The sequence below is a fragment of the Stegostoma tigrinum genome, chromosome 11, assembly GCF_030684315.1.
Source record: "Stegostoma tigrinum isolate sSteTig4 chromosome 11, sSteTig4.hap1, whole genome shotgun sequence".
Classification (NCBI taxonomy): domain Eukaryota; kingdom Metazoa; phylum Chordata; class Chondrichthyes; order Orectolobiformes; family Stegostomatidae; genus Stegostoma; species Stegostoma tigrinum.
The window spans coordinates 53660993-53681809 of record NC_081364.1 but is presented as its reverse complement, the minus strand read 5'-3'; the positions used below and the strand labels follow the sequence as shown (position 1 = coordinate 53681809).

Genomic DNA, 20817 nt, shown 5'->3' with positions numbered 1-20817 from the left:
GTTTTAAAAATTTCTAGCACATCCTCCTTCGTAATATCAACCTGTTCAAGCATATGTCAGCTTTTTGCAATTGTAACAGAGTAACGTGAAATGGTTTGGAATAAATCCAATTTCCAAAGAACTTAATCATAAAGTTGTGTGAATATTATTATGCCCGGAACAATGGATTGCACAGTAGACAAAAAAAAAATGGAAAGAGCATCTGCTGATCAGTATAAGGATTACTTGTTGAAGCAGCCTCTAAATACACCCACGATTTATGTTCACATCAGTCACCTTCCACTGCTCAGGGCTACTGATGTGTTCCAAATCTTCACATACATGACTAAATAAGCAACAAATCCAGCTCAACTGGAATTTCTTCAGGACAGATTAATCTGCATAAATAAAGGCCTTGAAAATATCCCTTGAACCAGAATCTCAAGTGTGAAGTCAAAACCATTACGAAAGAGTCTGCAGCATATAAGTTCTTAAAATTAAACACTGAAAACGGTTTGAAGCCACAAGATGTCAGTAGAAAAGGCCACTTGTAAAACATCGTGTTGCCCTTGACCAGCACAGCTTCCTTCTCTGAAGTCATCAGTTGTGCAGCCTTACAGCAACAGTAGGTTTGGGAGATAGGTTAGAAGGAGAAACAACATTTATAAAAAGTTGGATCTGCTGGTCAATATTGCAGTGGTGAAATTGAATCAGCTTCTATGACATATTTCCTTACTACTCCAGTAGGCAACCCATTTTAAATGAAAACTTCAATTATTTTAGACAGTGATTTATCCCTGCACTCCATTTTAAAATATATGGAATGCCAAACCTATCAAACTTATAAAAGTCGAAGTATTTTGCCTGTTTCAATATCAGGCAAAGTTTACAAATATACATAGACAAATTATTGTAGAATAAAATTTGCTCAAATGATGAATCAAAGCACTAAAATCACAACAAGTAGACATATTAATAGCTTCAAAGTCTATATAGCATAAATAACCCTTAGATTTAGCTTGTTAATTAGCTGTTTGATAAAAGACAGAGAAAAGTAATAAGGCAATGCATTCTCATATGTTGTGGCAGATTGTGTTCTGCAGCAATCTGTACTTTACCTCAATTTTACATGATATACATTAATGACATGAATGAAAGAATAGAAATTTATGCATCCAAGTTTGCAATTATTAAGTTATAGGGAACAGTAAGTTGTGAAAATGTATGTAAGAAGTTACAAAACAACTCAAACAGGTGAAGTTAATAGGCAGGAACATGGAAGATTTATTTCATTGTGGAGAAGCATGACGTAATTTGTCATGGATCCAAGAAAGCCAAATGGCTTCATGCTGTACTGTTTTATTCAATGAATATATGATACATGTAGGTGTGGTATGTTTGGGAAGAACAGGAAGCTGTGGTCCTAAGGGACAACATCTTTACTGCTGCTTAGTGAACAGACAAGAGTTGGCAGCAAGGATACAGATAACATTCTCAGAGCCGTCCCCCATTTCTGATGTTAAGTCCCTTGATCAGACAGTAGGTGCCTTTCATTGTAGCTGTTTATGCAAATCTGAAGCTGAATTAATAACAGTGGCAGCAAGATGAGGCCCCTCAGTGGTCATTACTTGGTTTTATAAAGGCCTTAACTGGCAATGGAACAAATGTGCCTTCCCCCCCATAACTTAATTCTGATTAGGGTGGAAAGGCAGCAGAATTTCGTGACATTGTCATCCAGCCTCCTAACTCACCACCACAGATGGCACAGTTCCTGAAACACCCCAACTGTGAATTTTCCTTGTGTTATGTCAGGTTCTGTTGCAGATTAATTTATAGGGATTGAATGCCACGATTTACTACTTAATTTGCTACTTTATTTACCGCTCTATTATTTTTGGATCAGGTGACTGCGAGAATGGGCGATGATTACCCAGATGGAATCTTTTCGCATCTGGCAGTTCCTATGTTCCACTTGATGGTGCAGTGATGCTTTGCATCTCAGCTAGGGTCAAGCAAGACATTGAAAATTGTATGATCTTCTTGAGCTTCAATTCGGGAGTGTGTGAATGTGGTTCGTTGTGAAATCGAAGCCAGTCTGACATCCCAAAGGGTCTTTGCAGTGAAATGCTCCCATGGGGCGGCACGGTGATTAGCACTGCTGCCTCACAGCACCAGGGACCTGGGTTCGATTCCACCCTCAGGCAATTGTCTGTGTGGAGTTTGCACGTTCTCCCTGTGTCTGCATGGGTTTCCTCCAGGTACTCTGGTTTCCACACATAGTCCAAAGGTGTGCAGGCCAAGTGGATTGGCCATGCTAAATTGCCCTCAGTGTTTGGGGCTGTGTAGATTAGGTGGGTTAAAGGTGGTTGGGTTTAGGTGGGTGCTCTGAGGGTTGGTATGGACTTCTTGGGCCGAATGGCCTGTTTAAACACTGTGGGGATTCTATGATCTATGAAATCAGTCTGCCTTGGGTTATAGTTATCAGATACTGCTGTAAATAAGTGACAAGAATAGAGTAGATTGCACAAATTACCTTTTTGGAGTAAAAGTTTCACCACTTCTGTCTGTCCATTCTGTGCAGCAAGAGCTAGTGGGGTGACCCCAATGGCACTTCTGGGGTCTATAGCTGCTCCAGCATGAATCAGTAAATCCACTAAATCCTTGCGGCCCAGCTTGGCAGCTTCATGCAGGGCTGTCCTCTTATTAATGCATTCCAAATTCACAGCTGCTCCAAAACGTAACAGCAGTGAGGCAACATCAAGAGCTCCATTTCTTATAGCTTTGAAAGGAGAAAATAGGTCTCACTGACTTTGCTGCATTCAGAATTCAACTAACGAGATTGCAAACAGTAAGAGCTTAACTGTGCGCTGGTTACTACCGATTCTGACAAATTTAGAAAGAGATCTGTCTGGTATCCAAAACATTCCTGTCTGATTTGTTAGGTATTACATCCATTATACAATCTGTTTCCAGGGCAGTTCCCTGCTTTACTTCAATTACTGTCATGTGATCTTTTACATCCATATGATTGAGCATCTGAGCCATGACATTCATTTCATCGGAAAGAATGTACAATACAAGATAAAAATACAACTAACTCTCAGACTGGACTCTTTGGTGTAGGGGAGGTTGAATGGCTGGTTTGCATTGCAGAGGGAATTGAACCCACCCTGACTGAAGTTATCTTGAAGGATTCTCCTTTTTAACCTTTCCCCTTTGCCTTCGGTGAAGCAACCCTCAGGTTAAAGCACCACCAGTCACTTCTCTCTGAGAGAGCGGCCCTATGGTTTGTTAGGATAATGGTGATTTTATATTTCTTTCACTGTATCATAATTTAGGAGAAAAAGAAATGAAGACTCAGAGAATCAACAACTAATAAATCCTAGTGATGCTGACATTAAGTCAACTGTAAAGAGTGGTTGAATAGTGGCAGATGGAGTTTAATTTAAATAAATGTGAGGTACTGCATTTTGGAAAGGCCAATCAGGGCAGGATTTATACATTTACCGGTGAGGTCCTAAGGAGTGTCGCTGAACTAAGAGATCTTGGAGTGCAGATTCAGAGTTCCTTAAAAGTGGAGTCACAGGTAGTGAAGAAGGCATTTGGAATGCATTGGAGGCTGAGGGGTGACCTTATAGAAGTTTATACAATCATGAGGGGCATGGATAAGGTAAATAGCCAAGATTTTTTCTCCCAGGGCAGAGGAGTCCAAAACGAGAGGGCACAGGCTTAAGGTAAAAGGGACCTGAGGGACAACATTTTGAGACAGAGGGTGATGCATGTATCGAACAAGCTACCTGAGGAAGTGGAGGAGGCTGGTATAATTGCAATACTTAAAAGGTATTTGGATGGTTACATGAATAGGAAAGGTTTAGAGGTAAATGGTCCACATTTTGGCAAATGGAACTACATTTATTTAGGATATCTGGTTGGCATGGATGAGTTGTACTAATCTCTATGACTGCATGAGTGTCTGCGGGGATAGATCAGGTTGAATGAAAAATTACGGAAAAATAAAAGGGCAGTGACTCAGCAGAGATTATTAAAGTTTCAAGAACTAGTAATAGGACAGAGAGTATCGAAAGGATCAGGGATCTAACTTCAGGCACTGCAGATAAGGGGTCACCTGCGTAAGGGGAGGCAGTCAATGCCGGACTGAGGGTGTTGCACTTAAATGCAAGCAGTATACGAAACCAGATAAATGAGCGTGTGAGACGGGATCACAGCTGGGAACTAAATATCCAAGGGCACATGTCCTATCAAAAAGACAAGCAAAGAGGGCCGGGTTGCCTTATTTGTAAGAAATAAAATTACGTCAATAGAAAGAAGTGATAGATTCAAAAAGCATAGAATCTCTGTGGACTGAGTTGAGGAACTGCAAAAAAAAATCCTAATGGGAGTTATATACAGGCCTCCTAACAGTAGTCATGATGCAGGGAAGAAAATAAATCAGGAAATAGGAAAGCCTGACAAATTCACTATACAATAATCATGGATAACTTCATCATGCAGGTTGGCTGGGTAAATCAAATTGGTAGCAGGTCTCGAGGAAAGGAATTTGTGAAATGTCTACAAGAGGGTTTTTGGAGCATCTTGTAGAACACAATGGGGAACAGGCAGTTCTGGATTTGTAATGAGGCAGGCTTGATTTGGGAGTTAAGATGAAGGAGCTCTTAGAATACAGTGACCACAATATGATAGAATTCACCCTGCAGTTTGAGATAGAGAATCTGGATTCAGATGTAATGGTATTACAATTGATTAAAGGTAACTACAAAGATATGATGGAGGTGCTGGCAGTGTTGATTGAAAGACAAACATAGGGTAGAGCTGCAATGGCAAGGATTTCCATGGGTAATTTGGGAGGCACAGCAGAAATGCATCCCAAGGGAGAAGAAACATACTAAAGAGGGGATGAGGTAACCATAGCTGACAAGGGAAGTCAGGGACAGCATAAAAGCAAAAGAAATATCAGAGAATATGGTGAAGATTAGTGAGAAGCCAAAGGATTGGGAAACCTCTAAAAGCCAGCAGAGGATAACTAAAATGTAGTAATAAGGAAGATGATGAAATTTGGCAGTAAGTGAGCCAGTACAGTAAACCTTGTTTTAATTGGCACACTGTGAACTGGCACTCTTAATAAACTGGCAAAAATTGTACACGTGAGATCCTGGAAGTTTAGTGTATTATTATAATCACCGCGATGTCCAAGCATTCAGTTGAGGATGCAAGTGAGAAGGTTCCCTACCAGTAAGTTTTATTTAAAGCAAAGTTGCATTATTATTTAGCAATTTATGCTGTAAGTAAAGTATAAGAGAGATGTGTGGGTTTTTACATTGAAAATGTGGAGTTCTTGATGAACTGAAATATTTGATTAATTGCTACATTCCTGGTCCCATAGGTGCCGGTTAATAAAAAAGTTTGCTGTAATAAAGAAGAAGTTTTTTTAGATATACAAAAGGTTTGAGAGAGGCAAGAGTAGACATTGGATCACTGGAAAGTGAGGCTGGTGAAGTAGTAATGGGGAATAAAGAAATGGCACAGGAGTTGAATAGGAACTTTGCGTCCGGTGTCACAGTGGAAGATACTAGCAGCTTATCAGAACTTCAAGAGAGTCAGAGGGCAGCAGTGAGTGTAGTGGCCATCATTAAATAAGGTGATGGGGAAGTTGAAAGGTCAAGTAGATAAATTACCTGGAAAAGATATATTACACCCCAGAGTTCTGAGGAGATAGGATAAGAAGTTTGTAGAGGTATTCATGGTGATCTTTTAGGAGTCTTTGGAGTGAGGGAGGGTCCTAGATGACCAGAAAATGGCTAATGTACCACCCCTGATAAATAAGGGAGTGAGGCAGATGAAAGGAAACCGTAGGCAGGTTAGCCTGAACTCGGTTGTTGGTAAGATTTCTGAGCCCATTATTAAAGATGGAATTGCGGAGTACTTGGAAGTGCATGGTAAAACAGAGTTAAGTCAGCACAGCTTTGTCAAGAGGTGGTCATGCCTGAAAATCTGTTAGAATTCTTTGTGGAGGTAATGAGCAAGTTAGACAAAGGAGAGTCAGTGGATGTGATTTATTTAGATTTTCAGAAGGTTTTTGACATAGTGCTGCACTTGAGGCTGCTAAATAATATAAGAGCCCAGGGTGTTGGGGCAAGGTACTGGCATAGATAGAGAACTGGCTGGTAGAGACAGGCAGGAGGCAGAAAGTAGGAATAAAAGGGTCTTTTTTAGGACAACAGCCAATAACTAGTGGACTTCCACAGAGGTGTAACGACAAGTATTCATGTTATACATTAACAATCTGGACAAAGGAACTGAAGATATTGTTGCTAAGTTTGCAGGTGACGCAAAGAAAGGTGTAGGGTCAGGTATTGTTGAGGAAGCAGGGAAGCTGCAGAAGGACTTGGTTAGGCTCGGAGAGTGGGCAAATAAGTGGCAGATGAAATACGAAATGGAAAAGTGTAAGGTTATGCACTTTCATAGGAACAATAGAGGCATAGACTTTTTTTTAAACAGGGGAAGGTTTCAGATGGATTAGGGAGTCCTAGTTCAGAGTACTCTCAAAGTTAACATAGAACAGTACAGCACAGTACAGGCCCTTCGGCCCATGATGTTGTGCCGAACTTTTACCCTAATCCTAAGGTCTATCTAACCTCTACCCCTACCTTATACTATCACCCATGTGCCCATCCAATAGCCACTTAAATGCCCCTAATGAGGCTGACTCCACTACCCTCTCCAGCAATGCATTCCACGTCCCGACCAGTCTCTGAGTAAAGAACCTACCTCCGATATCTCCCCTATATCTACCTCCACTCACTTTAAAACTATGCACCCTTGTAACAGCTACGTCCACCCTTGGAAAATGTCTCTGGCTGTCTACTCTATCTATACGTCTGATCATTTTATACACCTCTGTCAAGTCACCTCTCATCTTTCGTTGTTCTAAAGACAAAAGCCTGAGCTCTCTCAACCTTTCCTCATAAGATCTTTCTTCTATTCCAGGCAACATCCTGGTAAATCTCTCCGCACCTTTTCCAACGCTTCCACATCTTTCCTGTAATGAGGCAACCAGAACTGGACACATTACTCCAGATATAGCTGAACCAAGCTTTTGTGTAGCTGGAGCAAAACTTCACGGCTCTTGAACTCAATCCCTCTATTAATGAAAGCTAATTCACTGTATGCCTTCTTAACAACTCTGTCCACCTGGGTGGCAACTTTCAGGGAACTGTGAACATGAATCCCAAGATCCCTCTGCTTCTCCACACTGCCAAGAATCTTTCCGTTAACCCTGTATTCTGCTTTCAAGTTTATCCTTCCAAAACGAATCACCTCACACTTTCCAGGGTTAAACTCCATCTGCCACTTCTCAGCCCAGCTCTGCATCCTATCAATGTCCCTTTGTAACCTAGAACAGTCCTCCGCACTGCCCACAACACGGCACACCTTCGTATCATCCGCAAACTTGCTAATCCACCCTTCCACTTCTACATCCAAATCATTTACAAAAATCACAAACAGAAGAGGACCCAGGACAGAGCCTTTTGGTAAACCACTCGTAACTGAGCACCATGTTGAATATTTTCCATCCACTACCACCCTGTGTCTTCTAAGGGCCAACCAATTCTGAATCCAATCTGCCACATTTTCCCCTATCCCATGCCTGCTTACCTTCTGTATGAGCCTACCATGGGAAAACTTATCAAACACCTTACTTAAATCCTTGTATCCCACATGCACTGCTCTACCTTCATTCACCTGTTTGGTCACCTCTTCAAAGAATTCAGTAAGGTTTGTTAGGTATGATATACCTCTCACAAATTCATGCTGACTATCATGAATCAAACTGTGCCTTTCTGAGTGATCATAAATCCCATGTCCCAAGCTGTTTCCAATAATTTGCCCACAACTGACGTAAGACTAACCGGCCTGTAATTTTCGGGGTTATCCCTATTCACTTTTTTGAACAAGGGAATGACGTTTGCCTCTTTCCAACCTTCCGGCAATATACCCGTGGGTAGTGGGGACAAAAAGATCATCGCCAAAGGCCCTGCAATCTCTTCTCTCGCTTCCCATAGAATCCTTGGATAAATCCCATCAAGCCCAGGGGACTTGTCTGTCTTCAAGTTCCTTAAAATTTCTAGTACATCTTCCTGACTAACATTGACCTCCTCTAGCCAACCAGCCTGTTTCACACTGCCCTCTTCTACAACTAGGTCCCTCTCAGTTGTGAATACCGAAGAAAAGTATTCATTAAGGACCTCTCCTATCTCCTTAGGCTCCGTGCACAAATTTCCTTTAAAATCCTTGATCGGCCCTACCTTTTCTCTGCTCATTTTCTTATTCCTCTTGTACGTGTAAAAAGCCTTGGAGTTTTCCTTGATCCTATCTGCCAAGGTTTTCTCGTGCCCTTACAGCTCTCCTAAACTCTTTCTTCAGCTCCTTCCTGGATACCTTGTATCCCTCTAGAGCCTTGTCCGTTCCTTGTTTCCTAAACCTTATATATGCATCCTTCTTCCTCTTAACCAGTAGTTCAACCTGTATTGAGAACCAAGGCTCCCTCACTCGACCGTATCTCCCCTGCCTCCTAGGGACAAACATATCAAGCACATGCAGTCTGCATTCCTGAAACAATCTCCACATTTCAATAGTGCTCTTCCCTGACAGCATTTGTTCCCATTTTATGTTACCAAGTTCTTGTTTAACAGAATTGTAATTACTCTTCCCCCATTATAAACCTTACCCTGCTGTGTGTACCTACCCTTTTCCATGACTATTGTAAAAGTAACAAAGTAATGAACACAAGTTCAGTTGGTAATTAGGAAAGCAATGTTTGCATTCATTTCCAGAGGCTTAGAATATGAGAGCTGAGGCTGTATAAATGCGGTGGTCAGACCACATTTGGAATTTTGTGAGCAATTTTGAGCCCCATTTCTAAGGATAGATGTGCTGGCCTTGGAGGCAGTCCAGAGGAGATTCACAAGAATTATTCTGGGTATGAGGGCTTGTCATATGAGGAGCAGTTGAGGACTCTGGATTGGTATTTGATGGAATTTAGAAGGATGAAGGAAGATCTCATTGAAACTTATAGAATATTGAAATGCCTGAATAAAGTGAACATGGAAAGGCTTTTTCATAAATAGAAGAGACTATGACCTGAGGGCACAGCCTCAGAGAGAAGGGTCAAACCTTTAGAACTGAGATGGGGTTGGCATGGTGGCTCACAGTGCCAGGGACCTCGGTTCACTTCTAGCCTCAGGTGATTGTGTGGAGTTTGCACGTTCTCCCTGTGTCTGCGTGTGTTTCCTCCAGGTGCTCCAGTTTCCTCCCAGAGTGCAGAAATGTGCAGGTTAGGTGGATTAGCCATGCTAAATTGCCCATAGTATCCAGGGATGTGTTGGTTAAGTGGATTAGCCATGGGAAATACAGGATTACAGGGATAGGTTAGGGTGCTGAGTTTGGGTGGAATGTTCTTTGGAGGGTTGGTGTGGATTGGTTGGGCCAAATTGCCTGTTTCCACATTGTGGGGATTGTATGATTGAATTTCTTCAGCCGGAGGATGGTTAATCTGTGGAACTCATTGCTGCAGATGGCTGTAGAGGCCAAGTTATTGAGTGTCTTTATGGCAGAGATAGATAGGTTCTTGATTGTGAAGGCAGGAGAATGGTGTTAAGAAACATATCAACCATGATTGAATGGCAGATTAGACTGGCCTGGTTATGATCCTATATCTTATGGTCTTATGGTTTGATGACAGAACTAAGTACAGTCTGTAGATTGCAATATAAGTAAATTAATTTTGATTTCAGTCCTTATCTATGATAAAGTTAAGTAGCACAGTTAAAGAGAGACTCACCAGTTATTAAAACAGAATCACCCTCTTCATTCTTGGTATTGGGTTTGCAGCCTTTCTCAAGTAAATACTGCACATTTTCTATAAGATTCAACTGAACCGCTAGAAAGAGAGGGGTTTCACCCTTCAGTGTCTTCTGCTCCCGTGTATTAGGATGAGAAGCTGCAACAATATGAAACATTAATTAGGAATAATAACATAAATCTAGCAATTCAAGTACTGTTAGAAATCTACTTCTGTCAACTACACCTAAACGGCACACAGTAACTTGCTAAATTGCAATGATTATTGTTTTAGAAAGACAGATATACAACATTGTTTTGTTCTTAGTAGCCAGTGCAAAGCCCAGAACAAAATCTTTATTCCCTCCCTCCTATCTGCCTACAGTAAATATCTAGCTTTGAGATTTTTAACATCTCAAGTCAGCAATACTCTTATTATTGTAATCCATAAATTACATTTGTTAGAAGTAATTCTTTCACATTCTTAATGTCAGAGTTTTCTACTGTCCAGTGGAAGAAGCCCTACACGTGTCTGGGACTAAATATTTTAAATTTGATGATTTTTAACGTTTAGAGTTAGTTTTTTTTCTAAAAGGGATTGCACTTCATGCCCACATAGAATTTCAAGGCATTAAATGTAGTTCAGACTGTGCCCTGATAGGAGAGGAATGCTATGCTCTGACTGAAATATTCAGGCATCAAAGTACATTATGAAACAAATACTAGAACTTTATATGGCAGCAAGTACATTGCAGAGAGTGATGTTTGAATATACTTCGAACTCATGAATCGGCTCATACTTAGTTGAATGGTATACAATTTTAAATTCAATTTCTTATAATGTTTGCGCAAGCAATCCTGGTAGAGTAATGCTGGTAACAACCCTATGCGCAATTTGAAATTGTAGTCTGGAGCTGGAGGAACACAGCAGGCCAGGCAGCATCAGAGGAGCAGGGAAGTTGACATTTTGAGGTGTGACCCTTCTTCAGAAGTTTTCTTCTGAAGAAGAGTCCCCACCAGAAACATCAACTTTCCTGCGCCTCTAATGCTGCCTTTTTCTGAAGAAGGGTCCTGACCTGAAACGTCAACATTGCTTCTCCTCTGATGCTGCCTGCCTCCAGCTCCACGCTGTCTTGTCTCTGACTCCAGCATTTGTGGTTCTTGCTATCACTCTTGAAATTCTTCTCCTCCTTGTAAAACTTTAATACAAGTGTAATATATTTAAGATTGCAAGGTATTACCAACAAATGCAAAGTTTTGGATATTTTTTCCTTCTCACAACGTACCGCATTAATTGTTGCTATAGAGTCTAAATCCTAAACCATGATTTCCCAATAACTGTAAACTATCAATGACGGAAGCAGACCTTGCCCATCGTGGGTTGATAATAATGGCCTTTCCACTACTATTGAAAGCAATCAGATTTGAGAGATGGAACACATCTGAAGATATAATTAAGCAAGGTCTAACTCAAGATTGATGTTTTTCTAGTTGATTTCGGATGAATGTATATAACAACATTAACACTGACATTGTCACCTTTGAATGTGGCTCCAAGAATTGCCTGATTTAGCTGTGCAGCGGCTTCGTGCAGAGGAAGCCAACCTCTGTTATCAGCTTCATTAAACGCACAGGAATGAATGGACAGCTGTTTGATATCTGCTTCCTGACCTAGAAATTAAATAGTCTTCAGTTGTGTCATTTACAGGATGATAACAAGAAAACAATTTCAAATATTGAGGGAACCTATCACGTGTTCCACACCATAGCACACACACAATCTCAAGGCATTAAATGTAGTTAAGTCTGTAGTTAAGGAATAAAAGTACACTTCAAAACAAATACTAGAACTGCATATAGCAATAAGTACTTTGTGCAGGTTGATGCTTCAATGAGTATAATTTTAGTGAAATATCCTGTTACCTTCTCTCTCTAGTGACAATTCACCTAACAATACATGAAGGAAATGTTAAGTCCTAGAAATCAAACCAAAATTCACAAATCACTGTTAGCCACAGGGTAATGTATAGAACATCTGTGTATTCGACTCTAATATTTACTATCTATGCATTTAGGAAATTTGCATGTTTATTGTCTAGATTTGCTGCATGGAAGACACTTCATAGAATCATAAAATCACTACAGTGCAAAAAGAAACCATTCAGCCCATCAAGTTTGCACCAACCTGCCGAACAGCATTCCACCAGATCAGCGCCACCACCCCCCCAACTCATGACACTGCATTAACCATGACTAATCCACCTAACCTGCGCATCTTTGGACTCAGGAAGGAATCTGGAGCACCCGGCAGAAACCCACGAGGCCATGGGGACAACATGCAAATTCCACACAGTCACCCAATGCTGGAATTGAAACCAGGCCCATGGTGTTGTGAGGCAGTAATCAAACTCAGAAATAAACAAGACATAGTAAAAAAAAGCCTGCCAAGCAAAGCCATCCATATATAATAGTACTATTAGTTGAATGTTTGGTCAGTTTTCTTTTTTTAGATGGATTGTTTAAGCATTCTAATTAATACCAAACCATCTGTAATTGTACATTAATTCACCTGTTTTTATTGCTTCGACAACCTTCCTGTTTTCTTTACTTGGCAAGAACCTACGGACAAGAGCAAGGTTATACGTGAACGGCACATTTAGAAATAAGTTTGAAGTTTACAACTGCTCTACACCTGGTAATTTACTTCTTGTCATGATTTTAAAGCTTTTAAGTCTTGGTGCTGCTGAAGAATTGAGCTACGCAATTGTTTCTATTTTTAGTCATTTTAAAATAATATAATTCTTTAATAAAGTAATAAAATTATTGTAAATATAAGTCAAATACCAGGATGCATGCAAACAATAGGAGTACGTTATATATTTGATAAAATGAAATGAAGTATTATGAAATATATAATAGGCATTTGAACAGGGTTGGTTGGTCATGCATTAGGTTAGAGCCGCTGTTGATCTCTGAGACCCTGTTACAATTTTTAACAGTTTTTCTAGACTAAATGTGAAAAGATGTACAGTTATTCCTTCAGTGAATAAACCCAGTTTACAGTCTGATTGCGAGGGACGGTGAGCCATTTATCTTTAATCTGTGCTGGGTCAGCTGATCATGGCCAGCACCTTACACAATAACTAATTGGTTCTCAATCCTGATCGCTATCCAGTGACCGCTGAAAGGTAAGTGACTCTGCTTGGTGACTAGTCGAAGATAGTATGGACTCAGCTTTGATGTCTTCTATAATGGACGTAATGTTAATTAATAAAAATTAGTAATTTGGTTTAAGTTTCAAGGTGTGATTTCCTTTTCTGATTGAAATAAATAGTGTTGTTACTGCTGGTGATTAAATGCAAGGTCTGGTTCTGTGATATTAAAGTCTGAAGGAGATGCTAATTCCTTGGTAAAGACTGTAGTTCAGTTGGAAGATTGAGCTGCTGCAATAACAGAGTAAGTTTATGGTTTGAAATGTTCATACTATTGGTAACATTTTCTGCATTCAAATCTGATACATTGCTATATGTATAATTTAATTCACTCCTATCAAAGTTTGCACTCTTATCACAAGGCACTGGGAAGAAAGCAGTTTGGCAACGAATTTTTCTTATTACAGTGTGAAGAGACAATATTACTTGAGCATATGTTGTTGCTAATTATAGCCTGAATAAACTACATACTTGTGTCCAAAGGAATAGAGGCATTGGATCAGTATACCTGAATAATTTCTATGAGAACAAGGCCATAATATGAGGGGAAGTGGTACTTCTGTGACAATGTCATTGGCTAATGATTCAGCAACCAAGCTAAATGCCCTGGTGACATAAGTTCAAAACCCACAGATGGAATTTAAATTCAATTCAGCTGGTAATTATCCTTTGTTGTAATTCATTAATGTCCTTTAGTTAAGAACATCCTTATCTTGTCTTGGCCGACAGGTACACTAGACTTTCAGCAATGTGGTTAACTCTGACCTGTCCTATAGAATGACCTGGTAACCAGTCAGTTCAAGAAGTGGGTAAAAAATGCTGTCTTTAGCAGCACTGTCCACAGGAAAGAATACAAAAGGGTGTAATGGCTTGATATAAGATGAGGATAGGATTACTGCACTATACCTGAAATCCTCCAATTCTGCTTCAACAGAAGCCAAATAAGGATCCTGTGTACAGATATCTATCAGACTTTGTTCCAGTATATGTTGCATTATTTCCTGATCTGCCAATTCTTCATCTGTTGTTGTCGCATTCATGATGAAATTTCTCAATCAGATTCTGACTTAAATAGTCATTTCCCTTTCACGCCAAGGAAATTATGTACCTTAATTTTGTAGTGCAAGATTCCTGCAGGTATATGAAAATAAAGTGTAAATCATTCAATTTCCATTTTCCTCCATCAGTTTCATTCCCTTGATGTCCTTTACTATAGCTCACGTATATCTCCCTTCAGTTAACCTGATTGCAGAGCACAGCAATTGTAGACTTTTATTCTGAATCATAATTTTTATGACAACTATTAAATAACATTTAACAGTTGATAAATGTATTTATTGTTCTGGATTTAGTTTTGGTGTCCATATTTATACTGAAGTGATGGGAAGATCCATAAGGGATGAGGAAGGCTCACCTCATTGTGGGGCGGATGATTTCGGAACTTCAGTAGCAACATTTAAAAACATTTGGACAGGTACATGGATGAGAAGGATTTAGAGAGATATAAACCAAATGCAGGCAATTGAAACAGCTGAGTGGGCTCCATAGTAAGCAAGGACCAGTTTGGGCGAAGGGCCTGTTTCCATGCTTATTACTGTATGTGCACTGGAGATTTAGAGAGATGGTTTATGTGTAGTGCTCTTCAATTAATTGCTGTTTGTGAACCCTGATGTGTAGAACACTTGTGCTTTATGCCGCAGCTGTTTGCTATCCTCAATCTTGGCGATTTTTTGTTTGATTAGGAGGCACAATGGGCTGATGATACATGAAGGCAAAATTATGGTGTATGTAGAAGATAACCACAAATCTAAGACTTGTGTTGCAAAATTTTCCAAAATTGTCCAGGTGACATACATGTTGCTTCAGCATCCTGATTATTCAATCTGTTTTTTGTTGCTAGTTTGTAGGCCAACTCTGCAAATATGCCTAGCTAACTAAGAGAAAGCTTGAGCTCTATTTGGAGAAGATGGTTTCTGTTACCAGATAATTGTTGACTATCTGACTGGGGTAAAGTGCATGTAGAGGATTGTTGCAGGACAATTAAGTATGACTGCGACCAAGATACTGGAAACAGAAGTATGTGATTGGAGTGTATTGGTTACAAGAGAGGTTGAATAGACTTGGATTGTTTTCAATAGAGCATTGGAAGCTGTAGGATGACCTGATACAAGTATATAAAATTATGAAAGGCATGGATAGGGTGGATAGTTGGAGTCTTTTTCCTACGGTGGAAATCTCAAATATGAGGTGGTATAGGTTTAGCATGAGAGGGGGCATGTTTAAAGGAGATGTATGAGGTAAGGTTTTTACACTGAGGGTGGCAAGTGCCTGGAACACCCTGCCAATTTAGGTGGTAAAAGCAGCTACAATAGCTATGTTTAAGAGGCCTTTAGACAGGCACATGAACATGCAAGGAAGAAATACAGACCGTGCACAAGCAGATGGGATCAGTTTAGAATGGCAACATGGTCAGCACAGACTTGGTGGACCGAAGGGCCTGTTCCTGTGCTGTACTGTTTCATGTTCTATGTTAATTTCGTATCAACAATACTTCAAGTAGAATTTCTTCTGATTGCCAAAGACACCAACATGGTTATGTGGAACAATCTGGGGCAAGTAGACTGGCAAAATTCATACATCCTGGGCAAGTTCTCAAAGCAAATGAACCCTATGGCTTTCTCATCCTGGCTTTGCCTTGTTTATTGAAACACAATAGAGATATTCCTCCTGCGGTGGAGAGTTTTGATGATCTTCCTGATTCAGTGGGTAGCAAATTGTGACATGTAACCAGCTGAAGATTGAAAGGAACCCATGCAGGCAAGCATGGGAGCATCCATACACAGTACTGTTCATGTCCTGATTCGAGGCTCGATACGTGGTTGCATGAGGGCTCAGTAACAATCTTCTTTTGTGTAATATAATTAAGGGTAAGAAATCCATTAAGCATCTGTCCTCCTGCTTAATGCTCTTACCCTCCTCTCTCTTGTTGTAACCTGTTGATTGTCCTGTTTCTCCTTCTTCTCTGGCAACTCCAAAGACATTACCAGACCAATTTAACTTCAATCAAATTATTTATAAAGCAGCCAAAAACACCTACTTTTCATGAATCAAACTTGGTTTAGCAGATTCAGGTAAGAAAAAAAAGTATCCATGCAGCCTGAAGTTATAATCCAGCAACTAATCTGTTAAGTATTGCAAATCCCTTTAAATAACGCTGGTGAAGAATCCATTATTGCTTATTTATATGATAAGTTTACTTGATGAGTTTAACACATGGCACTGAAGCAGACGAATATCACAGAAAGACCCTATAATAGGCAGAGGAATCTTACTTATACAAGTTATTCTTTGACTTTAATAGTGTTGATATGCACCATGCACATTTGCAGAGGAGCCTGATTGAATATAACACTTCTTGTTCGTAATGAATCTTCTTGCACACCATATTCAACTTGCAAACTCATTCAGCGCTCTAAATATCAAAAGTTACACAATCAGATTACAAGGCTGAAATGTATTTTCATTATTGGAGAATATTTTGTCCCTTTGCTGCTGGGATGAAAATGCTTTAGAAAACAGTTATCTCTCCATTAAGATTGTCAAATCAAAATTAATAGTTTTCACAAGCAAAACATGTTCCTGATACAAATTTCTGGTATTTGTCACTTTTAAGTAGTTTGTAAACATTAACAGAAACCATAAGACCTGCAGATTCATTTAATCTATTTATATGTAGTGACTTCAGCAAACAACATAATTAATTTAGGTGTTACTTTTGATTGTTAAACAGAAATGTTATCACTATGAGCATGCTTTCTGAAATGTTTATTCCAGCAGTATTTTTACTCACCTTGTGTTTCTTTTCTCAAAATATAACCTAGAACATTCTGACTATGTTGTTTTTCAAGGTTGCCTCACTGTCAGTTTTCAGAGTGACTCAACCAATTGCTAAAAATAACAGCAGTGGCCTTTCTGTTCGTCTGTCTCAATCAGTATTCATCATCTAGTGACATGATCCAATGCCATAAATCCCCCCCCAAAAAAACTGAACAGGAAATAATTTAGCTTTTTTTTAAAACAAATCTTGATCTATTTTACTTTCTCAGAAGGATATGTGGAAACCTGATCCCCAAAGTTTTGGTAAGGTTTACATTTTTAGCATTAACTCCAGTGAGTATTTCGGTATATAAGATTTATAATTGGGTGTATCTGATCTGAAGTTTTTAATCTTGTCACTTGTTTACCAATGAAGTCTGTGACTTTGGCTGGAGGAAATGGTGAAATTTCCCAGACTTAACATCGTATTTGCACAATAGAGATGAAAAGGTAGAACTCAGCATCTGTTGCATACATGTATTTTGCAGACAGCGAAATGAGAATTCATTGTTTACTTCTCACTCAGTCTCAATTTTTCAATATTGAGTTGTTTTTTGTAGAATTTGTAAAAATTAACAGTCGGTTGAAAAAACAGTATTTTGTCATGGCTGTTGCCAAAGATGGACATAAAATCTAAAAAGCTCCTTCTAACTTTAACGTCATGTCCCTTGTTTTGATTGCGCAACAGAGGCAATGGTTTCTCCATATCTACACCATAGAAAACCTCCAATGCTTTTAACAGATCTTAATTAGAATACAACTCAAACTTCGAAACTTTAGGGAATACAAAACAAATTAATGCAACTTGCTAGGATAATTTTAATCCTTTAGGTTCTGGTGAAACTGTGAAGTTCAATCATTTATCATCAATATTAATGACTTGGAGGAGGGGTCAGTGTGTGTTATGTCCAGATTTGCTGACAATACAAAAATAGGTGGGCAGGCATGTTGTGATGAAGACATAGGAATCTACAAGGGGATATGGAGTGGTTGAGTGATTGGGCAAACAAATTGCCAATGGAATTTAATGTTGAAAAGTGTGATGTCATACACTTTGAGAAAAATGAAATGGCAGAAGATTATTTAAATGGAGAGAGACTCTAAATAAGTGCAGTGTAGAGCGCTCTGGAAGTTCTTGTGCATGAAACACAAAATATTACGAAGGCAAATGGAATTTTGGCCTTTATTGCCAGGGGGCTTGGTATTTAAAAACAGGGAAGTCTTGTTACAATGTACCGGGGTTGGAAAGACCACATCTGGAGCATTGTGTACAGTTTTGGAGCCAATATTTAAAAAGGATAGATGGACCGGCTGTATTGGAGGTTATTCAAAGGAGATTCACAAGGCTTCTTCCTGGGATGAAAGGGTTGACTTACCAAGAAAGGCTAAATGGATTCCTATTTAGAAGGATGAGGGGTGACTTTATTGAAATACCAGGGTTTTCAAGGGCGTGACAAGTTAGATATTGACAAGATGCTTCCACAAGGAAGTAGAAGGCAGTGGGGGTGGAAATTGCTAAGGCACCAAATAGAATTGTTCAGTCTTTAAAGTCGGGGAGGTGCAAGAGAACTGGAGAATTGCATCACACCTTTGTTCACAAAGATAGAGAAGGACAGTAGGCAATCCAGAGTAAGAATAAATGACTGGAGGAGGGATAATTTCAATTACGGCCAGAATGAGCCTAATAAAGTACAACAAATTGTTGTTGGGGGAAATTAGCTGAAATGGGGTCCATTCAAAGAGGAGATGGTTTTGGTACAGTCAAGGTATATTCTTCAAAAGGGAAAGAAATCCAGAGCTACTTGAGTGAAAATTAGGATATAAATTAAAATAAAGAAGCAAAATTATACTTGTGGCTGGTGATGCAGACACCTTTCCACCACTTCCACCGTTGTTTAGTTCTGTGTACCACCCTGCCTGCCATGCCATTGCAGCTGTCTTAGTGGCTGGTTGAATCCACACTGAGCTTCTGTATACTTTCAACGTTGTTTAACCAGGTAAGGCTCTGAAGCTCATGCTTCCTATGCAGCATCCACAAAATCAAGAATGTGCAGTAACCTTCCATTCTTATCTCATACCAATCTCACACCACTGATGTGCAAACTTTTCCCTTCAGAAAGCTGCCATCGGTAAAATCTGGAAATAATGTTAAGATGCGGGACTTATAGTTCAATATGTTTCACTTGGACCTTTATAATTCCCTGTCTGCAAATGTGTTCCACATGGGCCAGTACAAATCAGTCCATTGTTTTTGTATGTTTGAAAAAAAATGCATAATTTTGAAATATGCAAACAGATAATGGTAATGCATTATTTTTTGAAGAATAGAGAAGGAAAACTGAAAACGTTTCATGAGGTGCTGGAGATTGTTATGTAAAAATATATTAACACTTGCTTATTTGGTATAAGTATACTTTATTTAATCTTGTTTTCACATCTGAAGTGTAGATTCCCTCCATAGAGCATATAAATTCAAATTCATTTCCCCCCACATATGACTTAAGGAGCATAAAAAATTGCAGAAAGATCACTATCTAAACTAAAAAGAAATATAGTATATGGTTGTTCTTTGTATAGATAATTAGTTAGAAATTAGACCAAAAAAGATTTAAACAAAACCAAAAATAAGATTAACAATGAGAAATGTTATTTTAAAGTGCTCTCTTGTGGCTGATGTATACCAAAGTTAAAGATATAAAATCAGAGTTGTAGTTGAGTGCAATTCTTATCCTCTTTAAAAACCCTTGATTTCTAGTCATCCAGTTGACAGAGTAGTGCCACACCACGTTTGATCCAGTGATGAACTGGTTTATCTGTTGGCAGACGCAGAGCAATGACAAAGTTGGTTGAATGTCCTGTGGTAGAGAGGACTCCTTTGCGCTCACTTGTTTTGTAGACTGGGCAGACGTAGTCATTTGAGGTCTTGAAGAGTGTTCTTTTATCTTAAACAAAATAAAATTCAATTTAGATGCAGTGCCCTCCATTCATTGCATTTTAAAAGTAATTCTCATGATTTAACCTTTTTTTGTTTTTATTTGGCTGAGAAACATACAAAATCAGGCTGCAGGCTTCATTTGAGTTTCTCTAATCTTGTAGGAAATCCCCACCCTCCGTTTGATATCTACTTGTCAGTACACCAGTATACATCTGGGCATTACCAAGCCCTGGGTCCATCAATTTGTCTCTTAGTTCTCTGCGAGAGAAAAGTGCATCCCTACGGAAGGATGTGTACAGTCAATACTGTATTTTTAAATATGCCCCGCTAGTGCACTGTTCTCACGTTTTTAATCTAGTAATCCAATGGCCTAAACTAATAACCCAGAAAATATAAGATCAAATCTCACTTTGGCATTCTACGAATTTGAATTCAGTTAAAAACATCTGAAAAACTATTAAATTATTGAATTGTTTCAAAAACTCCCTGGGATCAATTTTTTTTAGGAATAAAGCTTACTGCCACTGCAGGACCAACATAGTTGCCTATTAATGACCTCTGAAGTATCCCAGAAAGCCAATTGCAACAAAAGCACTACAAAGAATAATTGCAGTTCAAAAAACATGCCACCATCACCTAAAATCCAGAAGGATGTTTCCACTACAGCAGACAGAAACTACAAGTCTCTTAGAGGAGGCCAGTCTATCAGGCATTGCATGGGCCAGAATGCTAAAAGTTCCAATCCAGCCTGTGACTGGCGTTGCAAATATGGGTAAGTATGCGATTGTGCAAGGAGGTGATTCATCAATCAGACTCCATTTCTCTCCCACTTACGATAGGCTCACTAGCAGGTGAGAAGCCCAGAAGGGAAGTGACCTGATCAGAAGAGCAGCGAGCTGTGCCAAGGTCCTTACTATAATTCAGTACATGGTCTGAATACTGAAAGTAATAGAAAAG

General features: G+C 39.3%; 3 protein-coding genes across 3 annotated transcripts in view; 1 reads left to right on the top strand and 2 right to left on the bottom strand.

Annotated features, from left to right (window-relative positions):
- The window catches only part of appl1 (adaptor protein, phosphotyrosine interaction, PH domain and leucine zipper containing 1), a 171487-nt gene extending 159533 nt beyond the window's left edge, over window positions 1-11954 (top strand). The window contains exon 23 of the transcript XR_009446505.1: window positions 11937-11954. The gene's annotated coding sequence lies outside the window, so the exon portion shown is untranslated. The remainder of the gene's footprint in view (window positions 1-11936) is intronic.
- LOC125460388 (dynein axonemal heavy chain 12-like) overlaps window positions 1-16973 on the bottom strand; it is a 31250-nt gene extending 14277 nt beyond the window's left edge. Inside the window, exons 1-6 of the mRNA XM_048547828.1 lie at window positions 16900-16973; window positions 13956-14180; window positions 12407-12456; window positions 11377-11508; window positions 9839-9997; window positions 2513-2758 (exon numbers count right to left, since the gene is read on the bottom strand). Of these exons, the coding sequence (XP_048403785.1) occupies window positions 2513-2758; window positions 9839-9997; window positions 11377-11508; window positions 12407-12456; window positions 13956-14089 (721 nt within the window). The 5' untranslated portion in view covers window positions 14090-14180; window positions 16900-16973. The remainder of the gene's footprint in view (window positions 1-2512; window positions 2759-9838; window positions 9998-11376; window positions 11509-12406; window positions 12457-13955; window positions 14181-16899) is intronic.
- A 2410-nt stretch (window positions 16974-19383) lies between these two features.
- The window catches only part of dnah12 (dynein, axonemal, heavy chain 12), a 318710-nt gene continuing 317276 nt past the window's right edge, over window positions 19384-20817 (bottom strand). Inside the window, exon 74 of the mRNA XM_059649958.1 lies at window positions 19384-19867. Coding sequence (XP_059505941.1) covers window positions 19677-19867 — 191 coding nt within the window. The 3' untranslated portion in view covers window positions 19384-19676. The remainder of the gene's footprint in view (window positions 19868-20817) is intronic.